The sequence below is a fragment of the Neodiprion virginianus genome, chromosome 1 (assembly GCF_021901495.1).
Source record: "Neodiprion virginianus isolate iyNeoVirg1 chromosome 1, iyNeoVirg1.1, whole genome shotgun sequence".
NCBI lineage: Eukaryota > Metazoa > Arthropoda > Insecta > Hymenoptera > Diprionidae > Neodiprion > Neodiprion virginianus.
Genome location: NC_060877.1, coordinates 37,045,575 through 37,064,505, shown reverse-complemented (window position 1 = coordinate 37,064,505; position 18,931 = coordinate 37,045,575). Strand labels below are relative to the sequence as shown.

At 40.2% G+C, this 18,931-nt stretch overlaps 2 protein-coding genes across 26 annotated transcripts in view; both read left to right on the top strand.

Annotated features, from left to right (window-relative positions):
• LOC124310057 (tubulin monoglutamylase TTLL4-like) overlaps positions 1-18,931 on the top strand; it is a 197,804-nt gene that overhangs the window by 59,169 nt on the left and 119,704 nt on the right. For 2 of the 25 annotated variants that reach the window (XM_046773615.1, XM_046773613.1), the window contains one exon: positions 8,476-10,415. The exons of 18 other annotated variants lie outside the window; for them this stretch is intronic. In XM_046773615.1, coding sequence (XP_046629571.1) covers positions 8,492-9,919 — 1,428 coding nt within the window. In that variant the 5' untranslated portion in view covers positions 8,476-8,491 and the 3' untranslated portion in view covers positions 9,920-10,415. Of the gene's footprint in view, positions 1-4,125; positions 4,506-4,796; positions 5,081-5,179; positions 6,804-8,475; positions 10,416-18,931 lie in introns of those variants that run through there. 5 more of the 25 variants (XM_046773620.1, XM_046773619.1, XM_046773616.1 and 2 more) reach the window with 4 other exon arrangements.
• On the top strand, positions 14,937-17,309 carry LOC124310059 (uncharacterized). The gene is made up of 3 exons (XM_046773623.1): positions 14,937-15,208; positions 15,627-17,072; positions 17,163-17,309. Exons 2-3 carry the CDS (start codon positions 15,649-15,651, stop codon positions 17,218-17,220), a joined length of 1,482 nt encoding a protein of 493 aa, XP_046629579.1. The 5' UTR covers positions 14,937-15,208; positions 15,627-15,648; the 3' UTR covers positions 17,221-17,309.

Genomic DNA, 18,931 nt, shown 5'->3' with positions numbered 1-18,931 from the left:
CAGGTTTACTCGGCTGAATTACCGGAATTTTTGTTTCACTTATTTTTTTTTTTTCTTCTTTGTTTCTTTCTCCGGGTCTTCCAGATTGCCGCTAACGGGTGAAAAATGAATTTCGAATTTCTTACCGGCTCTCCTTTTTCTTCTATACTTTTTAACGACGAAATCTTTAGTCTGTAAATTTGTACGAAGGAAGCAGGCTCGTTTATTTAGTCACCGCACATCAAGTCAGACTGCACGAGTCTAAATTCGTGTCCAAAATCGTACGTCCCATTCACCTGGCCCATCTTACAGACGAGACGCTTTTGGGTGGGCCATTTCACGCAGCGATGATCGGGCGCATCTGATCCTATAATTGCATTCCACTTCTTGCAGGGAACCTGAAGGATAATCTTTGCCCTTTGGGATTACAAAGTTCTTGCGAAATATCGATCAATCTGTTATTTATTCGCCAGTCGGATATCCTTGACGCGAATGTTGATATTATGCTGATTCGGACATGGCTAGACACCCTAATAATCCTGTCTTTCAGCTTTTTTCCACAAAACTATCGAGCTATTTATTTCCTGGTATAATATTATCGACATTCATAGTACCGCACTAATCACAGGCACAAGTCTAGTAGTTCGTAGAATACAGTGATAAAACAAATCTCGGAATGAATTCTGATCGTGGCTATTAGGAGCAGAGTAATTTCGCAGAAATTTAGTAGTCGTCTGATTTTTTCTTTTACTTTCAAATCAGACGGTGTCTTTCGTCGGTATGGTTGTATTTCGGAAAAATATTTTCACCTGTAATTTATCGATATCAAATAAGCAAATTTGAATTCATCGACGTCGATCAGAATCTTTTTTACGAGAAAAATGACGCCTGTGATCAATGTAGAAAAATTGCTGAAAAACCTTTTCAAATTAAGTGAGTAATTTGATGTGTAAAAATCTTTGGAAGACGCGAAGTTCTTTTCTTCTGCACAACGAGGCCGAATTGCTGTCACCAAAAAAAGCTTCAGTACTGCAGGAGGCGTTATGAATAATGGCAAAAACGTACAAAGGTTTTTTCGCGGCGCGATCTGTCGTCACGGAATATTAGGCCCAGTTTTAGAAAGGTTTCAAAGAGCGGGCCGCTCGAAAAGCTTGCGTTTTGGAATCGACGCGTTGGTCGACTTCGCGCTATAATGGCAGAGCTCCGTAATAATGGGCAGTCGACTTTGGGTCCTCTTCGTGATCCGGAGGCATTGAGAGGCCACCCAGTTAAGCGGCGTAACGGTGGACTCTAATCGGCGTGACCGTCTGTCTTTGGAAATCGAGGTACCTTTATCGAATCTCGAACACCTTTTGGCCGCTGACAATGCGAGATGCCAGCCTGCGCGAGCAAACGCGACACTTTCCTCTCTCGCATCGCCGTTATTCATCCTTCGTCTAGTCTCGTCTCGTTTCGTAGAAAGGGAAAAGGAGACGGATCGAATCGACGACTAGATCGAAATTGCTAACGGCATTTGCCCAAATTACCGCGAAAATATCTGTGGCCAAACGGAAAATCTTGCCGTGGAGAATTAGTTCGATCCAGAACGAAGTCCGAGTAATTTTTACCCACTTTTAGGCGCTACGAATTCATCGTCTTCAATCGATTCTTCCAGTTATCGATTCGTCGCGACCCTCTTGCCGCATTTCAATTCCCAATAAATGTCCATCAGATTCGACTATCCCGTTTCGATCTCAATTATCTTCTACTTTCGATGACGTCAAATCGTCGTTTGAACACTGTTTCGAACTTTTCTTTGCTTCGAAATTTTAAATGTCGTTTCAAACGATGAACACAATCCGGAACCGAAGTTCTTCAAGTATTAAAAACCTCCTCACTTACTTACCGCGTGCGTCTTTTTTTTTTCACTTGTATAATAAAAATTGGGGTTTTTTCTGTACAACTGGGGCTCAGGAACGCTTCGTTGGATTTCGCGAACGGTGCGTGAGTTTTGCATCATACATTATTCTTTGCGAAATAGTTTCTTTCAAGCTTTGAATCGAATGGTTGTGTAAAACGCTGAAGTTCAAAGAGCGTGATAATCTCACCTTACAGAAGACGACCCAATCAGAGTTTCGATTTCGAATGGCCAAAGAAAAGTTTTCAAATAATTCGAAACGATTATCTTCCGGACGCTGAAACCTTGCGGGCTGTTTGGTTCGTTATTATTTTGTAAACATGTTCACCTTCCTCGTTATAGTTCATGCATTATAGTTTCACAAGCCATGGGTTATGGGGAAATATCAAACGAGCCAGATAATTCATGAAATATATGATCAACCGACTCTTCGATGTAACCGACATTCGTTACATTCTGTTCGGAGAGTTGGGTGATAATAATGGTGGGTCATTGACATGGGATACACGAATTAGCGATTTATAAACTAGAGTGAAGAAACGGCATGGTGATAGTGGGAGGATAACTGATGATCTGAGAAGACGATAGAATATACTGTTACCCGCAACCCCTGGCTCGACATTCACATGCTAAGGCTGGCTCAAATAATACCGCGAACGGACCTACGCGGGTAAAAATTACACGCATTTTTATGCAAAACGCGAACAGCTCAGACACAACGCTTATAGCTTATTCGCTGTGAGCCTCGCTCGTGCCGCCACCTAGCGGTTTCAAAAGCTAAACAGTCGGCGTGTTAATTTACATTAGAGACATACTGATAAATATCGAAATCAGCAAAATATTATCAAATAAGTGATATTTCCATTGTAACAGTGAAGTGAAAAGTTGAAAATAATAACGAGCTGAAACTCCAGTAGTATGTAGCAACATGATATTAATAAATACACAATAAAAACCACTACCTTTTACGAATAAAGGTTTTTATTATTCTACTTGATAGTTGTTGTTTTATTAGAAAAAATTGGTGGCTGTAAATTTACTAATATCTACGCAGATAACACGAATAATATTATCGATGCAGAAGAAGAAATTTTCTGGAATTTTATACAAAATTTGATATGTTTTAAGTCGTTGCATAATTCTTTCTACATGAATTCGAACCCTTGCGATGTTGTAAGTCAGATCAGTTTCTTCTTTCGAAAATTCTGATTTTTTTTCCAAAAATGGTGGCATAATAAAAAATGCTCCTTTACCACTTGCATCAATGATAGATCTGATTTGAGAAAAACCTTTATCTGCTAAAACCACACCACCATCTTCCAATGAATCTACGAAATTCGATTCAATAGTTAATTGGGAATCACCTTTTCTACCGCCAGCAACTTTCGATTTGAAACAGATGAACCCAGATGGTGTGATTCCAATCAGTACTTTTGCTGTAAAACCTTTCTTATAATGAGAGTAACAGTAAATACGGTCGTCAACACTTGACAGAACATCTATCTTGAATTCAGTGCAGTCTTATGATAACCCGAGTATTAGAGTACTGAGGTTTAAAACATTCCGGCATAGTCTTCTGTACGGCAGCTCTACTTGGCCAAAACACTAAATTTGCAGTTGACGAACTCAAATATTGTGAAGTTGAAAAGAATATCTTGGAGATAGTTGACCGATGTAAACCAAAGAAAATTGCTATGGCTGAAAATGTCATCCAGTTTTTATTTTCACTAAAAAAATTAAAAGCCTCTGTTCTCTTGTTATTGTAGATCTTTCCGATGGGTTTTCAGTTTTAGATAATAAAAAATTAAAGTTCTGGAAGTTCACTCCAGCAATATCTAATAAATCTTCATCGGTCTTAAAAGATGGAAAACCACAGAAACTACGCTGTTTCCTATTTTGAACTATTTTATGTGATGCAGTTGGAAACTTGTAAAATATACAATCACTAGTTTTACCGTTATTTTTGCAGTCAACAGCACAACAAGTGTAATTCCACAAACCGTCTATTGTTTCTCATACAAAATGCTATCACAACACACGCTGGCTCAACTCACTACTCGCCACCCCGCGCGCTGCGATCGTTTCGCAGCTCCCCTCCAAGCGGCGGCTCACAGCGAATCGCAACGGTTACGTCTGCGCAGCCGCCTTGCGCATGCCCCCACCTATGCCGGCCGGCCCCTCTCCTTGGTCCGCGCTCGGCTATAAGTCAAGGGCTGCCAGACCGATAAGACACATTCCGGCGACGCACGAGCACCGAACAACACCAGTCTTTGTTTTAGAACTTTTTCAGAACCAACCTTTCGTCAGAAATTCTCGCTTTCTTCACATCTTCGCTATCCGTATCCCTTATCCCCTTCTATCTCTCCCACACCGTATTCCTATCCCTCTTCCACCCATCCACCTTCCTTTCCTTTCATAAACCCGTCTCTCTTCTCTTCTTCGTTCCTTCCCTATCCTTCCCTTTCTCTTCCTTTACGTCGTTGCCCTTCCGACAGCAATCGTTTTTTTCCTCCTTTCTTTCCTCCTCTTTTCTAGTTTCTCCCCTTTCAAGTGTACAACAATACTTCATCGGAATAATCGATACGAACCTTATCACGAGAGACAAGCAAGGCAACCGAGGCTCATTAACGTAAGGATAATATACATATAAATAATATAAATATAATTTTCAGTATGTATACAATGTACGTGCCATGTATTCAGCTGGGTTATTTTGAGACACAATACTGGCAAGCGTTAGGATTCGAGACAGAGACGGACTTGTGAAAATTGTGTGCGAATGTAAGTACGTGTGTAGGAACGATTCCTAATAGTGAGTGGATTGAGACTGTGTCAAGTGCGAGACGATACTTTGAGACTTGAACTGTCGCGTTCGCTAATTTACCAAACATATTGCATTCCTCTGAAGAAAATTCCCATTCTCATTTCAATGATAAACTGTGGCTTAATCGTTGCATTTTCACTTAATTACGGTTACTGGGTGCTGAATTGACGGAGGAAAGCGCTGCTGGCAATTTGCCATGCAGCAGCTGCCACACTCCGAGACTTGGATTAGACGGTTTGGCACCGTTTGAAGGATAGCTCGATGACTCACGAAGTCCGTGGACTCGGCTAACTGGTCATAGCGCTAATTGCTCGCAGGCCATTAAGTCCGAGCGTGTGAGCTCAGCGTTTAGAAATCACCGGATATCAGCTAAGCCGCAAGTGGGCGTATTTTAATAATTCTTGAACGAGTTACAGCTAAGAGCCAAAACACAGAGACCTGACGTAAATAACAGACAGTAAAATTTGTCTTTTTTGCAGAATCGTTATTCGTCGAGATGCCTAAGTTGCGACAGCCGGCCACATTGCAGAAAATGGCGCTCGACGCCATCTTTCAATACGTCGTTCTCTGGTGCAATCGAACCAGCGTCGAAGGATCCCTGGACGAGCTGACTCATGGCATTTCGGTCATGAAAACGAACGTGATCTGTCGCTTACCCTGGTTTATGGTGGCGGACTTCTCTGCAAGATTTATGGACTTCTTGAGTAGGTTCTACTGCGCTTTCAACTCGCTGATCTACATAGAAGCCACTCTGGAACTGTTCATGGACATGGAAATAGTGGGACTGCAGTTCAGAGGACCGATGGTGGACTTTCTAGACCCCCGAAATGGTTGGCGTCTACGGAGACTGGTGGAACTGGACCTAGACTACGTCTCACACTCGATTTCTATGAATCTGCAAAACTTCTACCTAAACGATCTGACGAGTTTCATGTTTGCAAGGAGATGCACCGACCTTGACCTCAGCGTGATCGGCCGGAACTGCCCCAAACTGCAAGTGATCAGAGTTTCGAAATCGCGGCGTGTCACGGACAAAGGGCTTGCCAGCCTCAGCCAGTGCTCTGACCTTCGATTCATCGATGTTCATAAGTGCTCGGTAACGCACAGCGGCTTAAATCGCATGCTGTTGGTGCACAAGAAACTGGAAAAGATCACCGACGTTGCTTTTGATACCATGTGCCATTTGGACTGGACAGTGTGCCCCTCGATCAACCATTTCGCTACCGACGATAGAGTCTCAGCTAAGCACCTTCGTAAAATTGTCACCAAGTTTCCTAATATCACCTATTTGTACATGCATGGCAAAATCACGGAAAATTTGTACATTCTCCAGAACCTCGACAAACTTACCGGGCTTGATCTCAAATTCTCGTTGAAACAGTTTGACAATGAAGTTAGAATGTTGTGGACCAATATCATGGGACTCTTGCGGTTCATTGGGGCGAATCTGACTACTCTAAAACTTGGTTCATGTGACACCACGAATAGTGGTGTAGGAATTGTGATGGGGCAAGACAAGATCGATTACATATTCAATACATGTCCCAATTTAGAATGCTTTAAATTTATTCACAACGAAAAGCTTATCGTCATTCCATCTTTTGCAAAGTTGAAAGTACTGACACCGCAATGCTCCTTTAATTATGACGATTATCCTCTGGAAATATTATGTATTCCGACGATAAAGTTTAACAAGTTGCCGAACCTTGAGAGTCTCTCGCTTTACCATTATGATGTTAGTTGTAAGACTGTCCGATCGATAATGCTGGATAATGACAAGTTTCCAAAACTGTCCGTCATCAAAGATGTCCGCCTGAGGTACGAATGTTTGGAAGAACTTCGACGGATTGCTAGAATGAAAAATTTAAAATTTGAGATTATAAACGGATATTAAGAACGTCGTCGTGTCCATTTCCGTAGATTAATGATTATTTATTGCTATGAAATGTTCCTGTAAAATAAAACGTATTTTATCAATCTAAGTATTAATTATCGTTGATGTTATCGATTAATATTTAACAAATTTTTTATTTCTTTGCTTTTTCGAATATTTCAATTTAGTTGACGTTATTCCGAAATTCAAAGTTAAATTATCGACTGATCTGTGTTCACTCTAAAATACATATTTTCTAAGTTTTATATTTAATTAAATGTGATAAATAAATTTTAAAATGAAAGATCGTTAGTTTTTCACGCAAATCTCCCTGTAATATACATTCTGTGTAATCATTCAATCCTCTTACGTGTCCAGTTTCGTTCGCTCCAATTTCAAGAAAAAGAAGTAATGGGAGAAACACACCATGAGAAACTAGGTAAGTCTACACAGACAATTATGTAAACTCACGATGTCCTGTAACGTGGCATTTCAGGTGTCCATGATCAACGGCTCCCCGAATGTCAATGCCGAAAGCTGGAAAAGCGACGTCTTCATCAGCCAACGAACGTCCCGCGACAATGACATCGATAATTGCGATACGCCAGAATTCAAGAATTTCGGGATCAAAGCGCCAATAAAAACCGAGCAATGTCGCGAATATTAGCACACATGATTCGAATTCTCAACTTCGCGTAGCGGAGTTCAAGATTTGGTTACTTGGGAGATTGTAGAGCGAGAAGCTAAAAATTTGAATTCATATCTTGGAATAGAGAAATGTTGGAGACAATCGTCCGATGAGAAAAATACGGAAGCAGATATCTGACAACGGTTTAGGCAGCTTTTTGGTGTGGCTGCGAAGCGATATGCGACAATTTCATTTCCTGGCATGGAATTTCGAGTCAATAGCGTATCGGCGTGCCAAAGAACGGTAAACCATTCCTGAGTTCAAATATCGAAACGTGCTTCAATCAATTCTCATTACAGAAAATTGTAGAGTCGAGTCACGGATGCAGGTTGAATCAATTTCTTGGTATCTCGTCTACTTGGGCTTTGAATCGCCTCATTACATTTCTCGCTCGATGCGTGAATTTTGTACAATTTATTATATTTTGCTAAATACTTTCTTCCGTATCTTGATCCGAAAGGTTGTATAAAATCGCGTAGTTCAAAGAGAATGGTAATCTCACCTTATCTAACTCGATCTAACCAGGGTCTCGATATTGAATGGCAAAAGAAAAGTCCTGACATAATCCGAAATGATTACCATCTTGATGTCAAAACGCTGCAGGCTGTTTGGTTCGTTCATGTGTCGTTAACTTATAAATAATAGTAATAAGCCTGATCTTCCGCCGTCCCCAATTCCATGCATTATAGTTTCATAAGCTATAGGTTACGGGGACAATGGAAGTAAGCAAAGATCAATCATGAAATACATAATCAACCACCTCGTTGTGATTTGATTTACTCATCATTCGTTAGATTTTATTCCTCTAAAGATGGTTCACGATATCGTTTCGGTGATAAACTGCGGCTTCAGCGTCGGAATGTCAATTAATTACGGCAACTGGACACCGAATTGACCGAGGAAATCGCTACTAGCTATTTGCCATGCTGTAGCTGCCAAACTCCGAGACTTGCACTAACCCATGTGGAATCGTTTGAAGGCTATCTCGATCACTCGCGAGTTCCACGGAGTTCCATAGTGTTCCACTCTATCAGAGCGCTAATTGTCCGTAGGCCATTATGTCGTATGACTGCAATCACGGCTTTTAGAGTCTACCGGATATCCGGTACGCCGCAAGTGCGCGTACTCTATCAATCACTGAGAGAATCGCCTCGAAGAATCGAAACACAGAGACAAGATGGGAATAACAGAGGGTGAAATTTGTGTGCTTACAGAGTCGCATACGCGGAGATGCCCAAGGTACGACAGCCGGCCGTGTTACAAAAAATGGCGCTTGACGTCATCTTTGAATACGTCGTCCTCTGCTGCGACCGAACCAGTATCGAAGGCTCCCTGGACGAGCTGAATCAGGTCATTTCGGCCATCAAACTGGACGTGATCAGTTGCATACCGTGGTTCTCGGTGGCAGACTTCTCGGCCCGGTTTCTGGAGCGGTTTTACTCAGATTCCCGGCCGGCGTCGCATCTAAAAGCCGCCCTGGAAGTCGTCATGGACACAGAGATAGTGGGACTGCAGTGCAGAGGGCCGATCCTGGCCTACCTGGACCCCCAAGATGGTTCGCGCCTAAGGAGACTGGCGGAACTGGACCTGGATTACATCCTACACTCTCTTCCCATAAACCTGCACAACTTCTACCTGAACGATCTGACGAGTTTTGTGTTCGCCGAGAGATGCACTAACCTTGACCTGAGCGTGGTTGGCCGGAACTGCCCCAAGCTGCAAATTGTCAGAGTTCCGGAGTCGCGGCATGTCACGGACGAAGGGCTTTCCAACCTCAGCCAGTGCTCTGACCTTCGATTCATCGACGTTTACAGGTGCTCGGTAACGCACAGCGGTATAAACCGCATGCTTGCGGTGCACAAGAAACTGGACAGGATCTCCAACGTTTCCGCAGAGACCTTGTTCCACTTGGACTCGTCGGTGTGCCCTTCGATCAGCCACTTCAGTTCCATACCTGACACCCCAATCTCTTCTGCAAACCTTCGTAAAATCGTCACCAAGTTTCCCAATATCACCTATTTACACGTGCATGGCGTTTTCACGGAAGAGTTCTCCATACTCAATCCCCTCAACAAACTTACCGGACTTGACTTCACATTCTCGTCGGACATGTATTACGATGAGATCGAAATTGCGTGGGTCAATATCAAGGAATTCTTGCTGTTCATTGGGGCGAATCTGACTACCTTGAAGCTCGCTTGTTGGGAGCAGGGATTTCTATGGCGACAGGAAGACGTCGATTTTATATTCGATTCATGTCCCAACTTGGAATGTTTGAAGTTCGATCACGGGGACGGGCTTGTCGTCATTCCGTCCTTCCAGAAGTTGAAAGTATTGATACCGCATATTGCCATTGAGTTCGAGTCCATTGAACTATTGCGCGACCCGATGATAGAGTTCGAAAAATTGCCGAGCCTAGAGACTCTCTCGCTTCACAATTATGACGTCAGTTTTCAGACAATCCAATCGATAATGCTGGATAATGACAGGTTTCCAAAATTGTCCGTTATCGAAACGATCTGCATGAAGGACGAAGACCTGGAAGAAATTCGTCGGATTGCTAGAATGAAGAATTTAGATTTTGAAATTAAAAATGACCCGTGCTCTAACTGGTACAATAATTACCGTTTCAACACTTCGTCGCCTCCGTCACCATAAATAAGTAATTATTTATCGTCATAGAATTTCCCCGCAAACTAAAATGCATTTTGTTAATCTGAAGCGACGTCGTTGACCTTCTAGATTATTTTACAACGAATTTCCAATTCGTATTGTCTGTTTTACTGCTTGAACTTACAAGGGGAACCCGCAACATTTTAATAACGGATTTCGATGGGTCTCAGGTATATTGACGGAAGACCCTTCCCGAGTGACCAGGCTATTGGCATTTTGCCCGACGACGCTTAGTTTCGGAGAAAATTTTCGGAAGACCCGCTTATGCAGCCCCCTTCAATATACCTGCGACCCATCAAAATCCGTTATTAACATTTGTGAGTATAACTTATTCTGAGTTATTCAGAGTCGCGCTATCGAGTGATCTGCATTTATTCTACACACACGCATTTCTCCATCTCTTTGTTTGGTTCAATGTTGTCGACAAATTTTAAGAAATAAACGTACGTAGTTTTTCACGCAAATTCCGCGATAATGTACACTTCCTATGTAGTCATTATATCCTCCAACCTGTTCAGTTTCCCTCGCTTCAATGTTTCTGAGAATAAGTCATAAAAGAAACGCCTTGCAAAACCAGGTAAGTCCGTGCAAACAATTCTGTAAGCTTGTGACCCGCTGCTGTAACGTGACATTTTAGGTGGCCGTTACAAACGGCTCCCCGAACCCTGGACGGAAACATAACAGTATGGAATCTGGGATGATAATTAAGTTAAGAATTTAGAAAAAGAGCCCCAGGACAAGGGTCACACATTCAAAACTATTCCGAGAAGAAACACCGTACAGCCTGTATCGAATAAGATTTATGACAGAGCTTTTGTTTACATTACTTTCAAAGTCAACAACAAATGAGTTAATGCAATAATTAAGTTCCCCCTTCCCCACCCTTCGGGCTTAAGTCAAGAAAAATTAATCCTACAGAAAAAATGGTAAGGATCAAAGTTGCAGAGAATAACATTTCTCTTAAGCCTAGTCGTTACCATTTTTACTCTCTAGTTGAAAATAAACGAGTGATTTAATAATTAAGAAAATTCACGCTTAAATTCGATATGACAACTGAAGGACGAGGGGTGGATTTCCGGAAAATCTGGATTTAAACTACCAATGACCCCCCCCCCCCCTCCACCCCCCTCCCCCTCTCCCGATGATTCATGTAAGAAAATTGCCGTTCCAAGTTAATGGATTGAAAATTCTAAAGTGACTGGGCTACATTTCTTCAAGATGAAAGTATGTTTTAACCCTAGAACGCTACTACCGGGTGCACGTTAGAATAGTGGGCTTATCAAAAAAGATATTTATTTTAAGAAATGAATGATGAAAATTTGTGAAAAAATAAAATTCGTATCATAGTAAAAATATGATGTATTTTTATTGTTGTAACAGAATATTCTCAAGATTTGCATTATAAAATACTATTAAAACATAATGGTTTGTGAAAGAAAAAAAATGTATAAAAATGTGTTCCACGATATTACGCGCTTGCAGAATGGTTGCAAATCGTAAAGCTGTGTTCGTTGCAAATAAGGCGTTTACACGGTGCACAAACTTTTCTGCATTTTCTGTCCTATCTCCTGGTACAATTTGCACCGAGCTGGGCAAGTGGCAGTTCAATTTTTTGCAGAGGATATCTCAATTGAACATCGAATTTTGTTTTTTATCTGTTAAAGCGCATGCAGAACCTTTCTCGTCGCTTGGAATTTTTTCATAGTCTCTCTGTTGTCTGATTCGTTATTTTGCAATAATTCCTCGCGTATATGTCGAGACCGTAAATTATACGCCATCCATAAATAAAGACTGTATCGCCACTTTCGTCTGAGACAGAATAGACTATATACGTATCTCGTTATTCGCCATACGACTATATCACGAATATGTAAATAAAATGTTACATATTGTCAAAAATAAACACAGACCTGGTGTAACGTAATAAACTAACCTTATTCTTTAATTTGAAGTTAAAAGAAAAAAACAGCAGAAACAAATCTCTGGGGTCCGAAAACAACCACTCAACTTTTAACGACTGCCGATTTCTTTAGATTTAGATACTTTAAATTAACAAAGAAAAGGCTTCGGGTTCGTTTGTAACCCAGGATGTCAAAAGAATATTTTTTATGGTTAGAAAATAACCTTGCGAAAAAAAATTACATAAAATTTATAACTACCGAACGGATCATATATGTATATTATCTTATAGTTCCGATCATTTTATTCGTAGTATATTTCTACCACGTGAAAATGACGTCGCCGCATGATTTTTTTTTTCTTTTCTTTATCCCCGTGTTAGCGATTAGGATTTCTCGTCTACTTGGGCTTTGAATCGCTTCATCGGATTTTTCCACCGAAGCGTGAATCTTAAACTCGCCAAATATTTTCCATCACCAGCGCCGAGGGTTTTTAAAACCGTGAAACTCAAAGACCGAGGAAATCTGGGCTTACCTGGTATTACCGCACCTATTTAAACTGAATACTAAAAATTTGGATCAACGAGCTTGTAAAAACGGCCAAACTAACGCCGGATAATCTCCTGGTTGTTGGAATCTTACACATCGTCGATTCTAGTTTCATTGTTGGTATAACATTGTCGGATGTAAAGGGCACTCATTGCGCTGGAAACGAAGTATTTTAATCACTGATTTGACCGTTTATTAATTATCTGTTCAAAAAATGTCTTATATTCGTGTAATGACATCTTATAGAATTTATGGTCTGACATTCTTCCTTAAATCGACAAGACGACGTAAATAAAATGAGAAAATTAATGCCGGAAAATTTTCTGATGTAATGAATAGAATGGAGAATTTTAATACTTCAATCAAGGTAACTTTTTCGTCGGCTTTGATCGAAACGAGACACAGACACAAAAAATATGTATCGAAGGACCTTTCACGTAGATTATAAATAATAATACGTCAAAAAACGAAGTTAGGCTTGTAAGAATGAATAGTATGTATACGGTATATGCACGATTTCAATTGCAAAGAATGAATATTAGTTATTCATTTGACACTGGACTCTCTGAAGTGATGAAAAACGAATCACTATTATTTGAAGAAACTTCCCTTTTTTTCATAAGTTTTCAAAGAAATCACCGAAGATATTTTTCACGACTTCACGATTAACGAAGGTGAAGATAACAGCGAAGCGCGTCTATAATTATTGTCTTGTTTTTAATCATTGCGAAATGAAATCGAACAAATCTATCAGACTTTTATAAATACTTAAAAGTAATTTGAAATGAGAAGTCTGTATCTAGATTTTAATTTATAATTTAAGTAATTTTTGATCTTGCATTTCTAAGAAAATCTTAGTAGCTTACGAATGTGTAAATTTGACAATTAGTTGACAAACTATCTTATCTTTAGCTCAATTAGGCTAAAAATGATTGAACTGCACGATTGAAGAGTTCAACTCGACAAGTCTTAATTTATCTCAATTCTGCGGATATACCTACCTATTGTTGAAAATTACGAACTAGAGGAAAATTGTTTTCATCTAAGAACGGCTGGGCTTATTTGTTATGACGGGAAATTTGTTGACGTCGAAAAATATATGAAAATCGTAACGCAATTAATTGTTGCATGAAACAGTTCCTTGGTTTCTCTTGTAATAACGGACTTCAGCGAGAATATTATAATTAAAGCACCGAACTTTGCCCGGGATGGTAAAAATATTGGTGTTAACGTTTTGTTGGGAGTTGGAAGACTCGTCCAATTGTCTCGACGAAATAATCTCGGTAATGTTGATACGAATCGATGCGGTTACTTAACCAGTAATCTCTTGCTAACACTGCATTTCGTGTTACGTGAAGATAAAATTTTTAAAACCAACATTAGCCTGTCAACAAATATTTCAATTTTGTTTGTATACGACGTTCTTTTATTTTACGAGTTCTTAACGAAATTGGTTTATATATTACCAAACATAGTTTTATCAAAAAGTGTATTACTATAATGTTATAAAACTCCTTTACAACATTATTCATCTTATTGTTTCAGTCGTTTCGTTCAGAGCATAATTCTGCCATGTAAAAATGTCGTCAATAGCATATCGCTTTTGTCGCATCTTTTTTCTCACTTGAACAAAACTATTATTTCCTCGTCAACTTGGGCCTTGAATCACTTCATTGGATTTCCTCATCGAAGCGTGAATTTTAAACTAGCCACATAATTTCTCATTGCTAGCGCCGAGAGTTTGTGAGCCCGTGAAAGTTAAAGACCGTAAAATTCTGTGTTGATCTGACATAACCTTACCTATATTAATTCAATAAAAACAAGCCGTATCAACCAATTATAGTAAAAAACACTGGAACTTCCGCTAAACAGTGTCTAGGTTACCGTAACCTTCCGCATCATCGATTATCGCAGTCTCATTGTTGGTATATATTTTATGCGAGTAAATGGTAATAATAATAGCAGAAATGAATGATTCGTCAATGATTTAATACGTTGAAATGATTTTCTTTATTCAGAAATGTCAACCTTCAGTTCAACGTCAAGTGCCTTTTGCATCGATGTTTCCCAATATTGTTATGGGAAAGATAATAATAAACCATCTAAGACATCTTTTTCTTCAAATCTACTAATAAAAATAAAATCAACTGCGAAAATTGATGTTGCGGAAACGCGTGATATTTTCAAATGGAATAAAGAATAATTCAAACTCAGTCAAGTTATCGTATCTAGCTGAAATTATATTCCGATTTTCAGTCGAAGATCCTAATGCATGGGCGAATAGCGTAAAGTTACACCAAAGGCGCTGGGTTTCAAGTTCATCCAAGGTTTCCGAGATCTTAACCTTGCCGCAAAACTGCGACTCTTGCATAACGCAACGCGGAACCCGGAGTTGCGGGCATTTTTCCACACGGACTTTCTACGAGCTGCGCGCTGCGCCGAGAAACTCGCCTTGTATACACAACTCATCTACTGCGCAAGCGCGCTCGCAACGTGCTCTGTAACTGTACCTTCAGCAGATCTATCACGCTGTTTCGAGTAGTAGTATACTTCGTTTGGAGTTAGCAGCATAACGGGCTTCCCGAACATTTTGAGGAGTCTGGCGAATTCGGGCGAAACTCGCTCTGGCAACCATTTGTATCGAACTTTAAGATGTCATTGTTTCGAACCAACAATTGTCTGCCACGGTGATATGTGATCGGTGAAGCGGTAAAAGAGTGTCTGCGTTTCTAGTGAACGGATGTTCAGTCGTCACGCATCTGGAAAACATTTTTTGAAAAGTAGTAACGTTAGGTGGAAGAAGCGAGAAGTCGTCGATAGCAACTACTATAGGTTAGTGTTTATTTATCGGTGTTTAACCAAAGTCCGTCACGATGGAAAAAAACTGTACTGTCATCACTCGATCCTTCTGCAACACTTTGGAGTGTAAATTTTTTGGACGGATGAAATGGATCCTCCGATTTTTATCCACCTTCTTCCGGCCCCGTAGCTGTGCTCGTAGAGTTCATAATTCATTTCGTCCTTCCTGATACGTACATGGTTTATTCTGAACGGGTTTATCATCACTACATTTTCGATGAAAATTTGATGCGACACTACTTGCTTATAGTACTTGACTCACAATTAAATTGCGCTGGATGCTTCTTGATCTGTTACATTGGGATTGATCTCTTTCTCCTACTCCGAACAAGTTGCAGGAGCGAAGGTTTTCCACATATTATAATTTGAACGAATTTCTTTTGAATTGCAGTAGACTCAAGCGTCAAGATGCCCAAACGTAAGGAGCCAGCTTTTCTGCAGGATCTGGCGTTCGATTCAATGGTATCTCATTGCGTGGAATATTGCCAGAAGACCAGCTGCCATCTAGATTCAAAAAAACTCCGTAAATGCATTGCCAAGATAAAATCGCAGCTGTTTCCTCTGCTGCCGCCAAACCTTTCTCTGGTCGAGGATTTCTGTATAAAATTTGTCGAAGTGTTTAAACTCACTTGCTGGGAAAGATCGGCGATGCATCGGGAGAGCTATATCGCAAAATCATTGGAAATCATGATGGACGTGAAAATTCCTAATCTGCGATGTAGCCACGCATACCTAAATTACTTGAACTGCAATGATTTTCACCGATTCCGGGGACTAGAGTCATTGGAAATCGAGACCTTTCCTTCGTACGACGTGTCTGGAATACTGGAATATTTTTGCTTGGAAAATCTCCTTGAACTCTACCTTCCACAGCAGTGCAACAACAACGACCTTATCATCATTGGCTCGCGTTGTCCGCTGTTACAAGTGCTCGATGTGAGCAACTCGCCCGATGTTGACGACTACGGATTGCAAGCCCTGCAGCCATGCTCAGATTTACGAGTCCTTGATTTTTGTTTCTGGAGAGTGTCAAATGTTGGCGTGAATGATCTGCTGTCGGCACATCCGAAGCTCGAGGAGTTGAATGCGCGCAAAACTGTCCGCCTACGCATGTGTGTGGGGTTGGACTTCGACTTGTTGTCGCGTCCACTGACGATGGTGTGTCCATCTATGAAACGCTATTGCGTCAGATTCAAGCCAGTAACGAACGAAATTTTACACGCTCTCATTACTCTTTTCCCCAATTTGACATATCTCAGAATTTTCGGTCAAGTCGAAGGCGATTTGCGCCTCTTACAGAAACTCAAAATGCTCAATGCGCTTGATTTCAGTGGGGGTGTGAGCCATCCCAGTACAAACAATCTCAGGGAACTGTTGACGACCATAGGTGCAAATATTTCTTCGTTAGACATGAAGAACTTGTATTGTGTTGGCGTGTTTTTGACGCAGGACGACATGAACTTTCTTTACGAATCTTGCAAAAATGTTGAATATCTGACGTTCGTTTACGAACGCAGCAGTTGTGGGGAAAAATTAGTAGTGCCACCTTTCCCGAAGTTGAAAGTACTCGATGTAGAGGCGAAAAGATTCAACAATAACCGATTTCCCAGTCACGCCGAAATAGAATTTGGTGTATTGAACCAGCTTGAAACTCTAAGGTTCGAAAACTTTGGGCCGGTTGCGAAAATAACGGAATCTATCATGTTCGATCACGTGAGATTTCCAAATTTGAAGAAGGTTCTATGCGAGGAAGCCGACGAAGTTGGCATGAGGAAGATAAACAAAATCGCAAAAGATAACAACCTTGATTTCAAAATGGAGTGTCAGCCTTGGTAATCACGAATCAGTTTTATTACGTACTTGATATTGCGTCAGAAATTTTCCATCAGAAATATTCCTTTACGCTCGTGTATTCCTTCCAGGCCGAGCACGTATTGGGACAGATTGGGATTTATGAGCACCGGGTGGATACTGCATTAGTTCGACGTTTCGTTATTGGAATGAATCAACATGTGGAGAAATCAGTTTTGTAAAAAATAAAACTTAATAAAGTACTGGTTTTGTCAAAACATGCGTTTATTCGTGTACAATATTCGAATGTCTTCTCTAGTTTGTATTTGACTTTGCAGCCTGAAGTAACGTCATCGATAATACCGTTGAGTTTTATAAGTTTTATTCTTTGAAAGTGCCTACCGCACATTTTTCACGACATTATATTTACGAAATCATACCAGAAATTGGCTGCGAATGTACCCGAATTCCAAACACGAGCGACCTCCAAAGCGCCCACAGATAGGTAACCAAATCTCTATTTTAGTTTAATACTGCAATTCCTCAAACTACATCCCTATTTGACTTGGCAGTTAACGCTCATTTCATCAGTCAGACAGATTAGAATTTTCAGAAGCAACAGTACGTACCTATTTTCAAATGTAGAAGCTTTCGTTGTTTGTAACTCGTTGATGTCGGGAAGATTTTTAGTTCTAGTCAAGAGCCGGGCACCTTCACTCGAAACTTCCGTTACGTGTAAGAGATAATTTATTCCGTGGATTAACGTTTCGGTGAATCATATGTCGTACGTCGATATCGAAAATCGGAAAGCGTAGGTCTTGGGAAATGAATCGGCTGACGTGAACATCCCAATTCCAGAAATTTATTCTATTTTAGGATTGGAAAAATCGAAGGATCTTTTGAATGAGAGGAATAAGAAATCGATGTTGTGCACCGATAAATACCGACAAAGGCACTTGGTAAGTGGAGTTAATCAAGGCACGATGAAAACATGGTATAATAATAGTGAAATTTCATTTATTCTACAAGATGTTTTTCTAAAAAGGATCATCAAATACGAATAACTCCGAAATCTTCTTGGAAATCTAGGATTTTGAAAAATTCGATTTATGTTTGGTTTAAACAATATTTTAGGGTCATAAGAACAATATCCAGTCGGTCATGTACTGAAAATATGAAATATATCAAAGGTTCAATTCTCGATTTTTGCACAGCGCCACGAAGCGCGCGCTGAGTGCTCGTAAAATTCTAACCACCTTTTTCTCGAAACCACTTTTTTCAAACTAGGAGGACAGATTATTTGAACAGTGTTGCACGAGTCGATTTGAGATTAGCCTCACAATTAAATTTTCTATGGAAGTACGTAACCGTTTTCTTATTTAATGCAAACTTTTTTTACATGAATAATTTACTACTCATTTTTTGGCCAAAAATCGACTCGTTTTTTTTCAAAAATGCACCATTTCTACAAAATTTGATTTAAAATAAAACCCCTACGTGCTTCTATCGGCAATAGTACATAGATTATAAATTTTTTGGGCTTTTTGCCCCAGGCCTTATAGTTTTCGCGAAATCCGTCCTCCCGTGAAGGAGATTTAAAAAAAGGTGATTTCAAAGATTAACTCCGTCGTCGCCATTTTTCATCAAAATGATAACGAATCTTTTTTTTCTCACACTTCAATACGCGTTAAACGAACCCTCCGAAAAGAAATCCTATTCCTTTTTCCATACTCCTAAAATAAATCTTCAAAGTTGGGCCTTTTTTCGGCCGTTTGAATGGTGTTACCCCTTAATTATCCTTCCGTATATATCCTACGTCCATTTCTGCGAGACAAATTACTTACCATACAAATTATCGCGGATCAAAGGTCAGGAATCTGTTGTTACATTTATTCCGACA

Bases quoted from the DNA above. Each gene is read 5' to 3' on its own strand.
- LOC124310059 (XM_046773623.1), top strand. From the start codon at position 15,649: ATGCCCAAACGTAAGGAGCCAGCTTTTCTGCAGGATCTGGCGTTCGAT. The intron at 17,073-17,162 runs GTAATCACGAAT...TATTCCTTCCAG, and splicing joins AAAATGGAGTGTCAGCCTTG to GCCGAGCACGTATTGGGACA.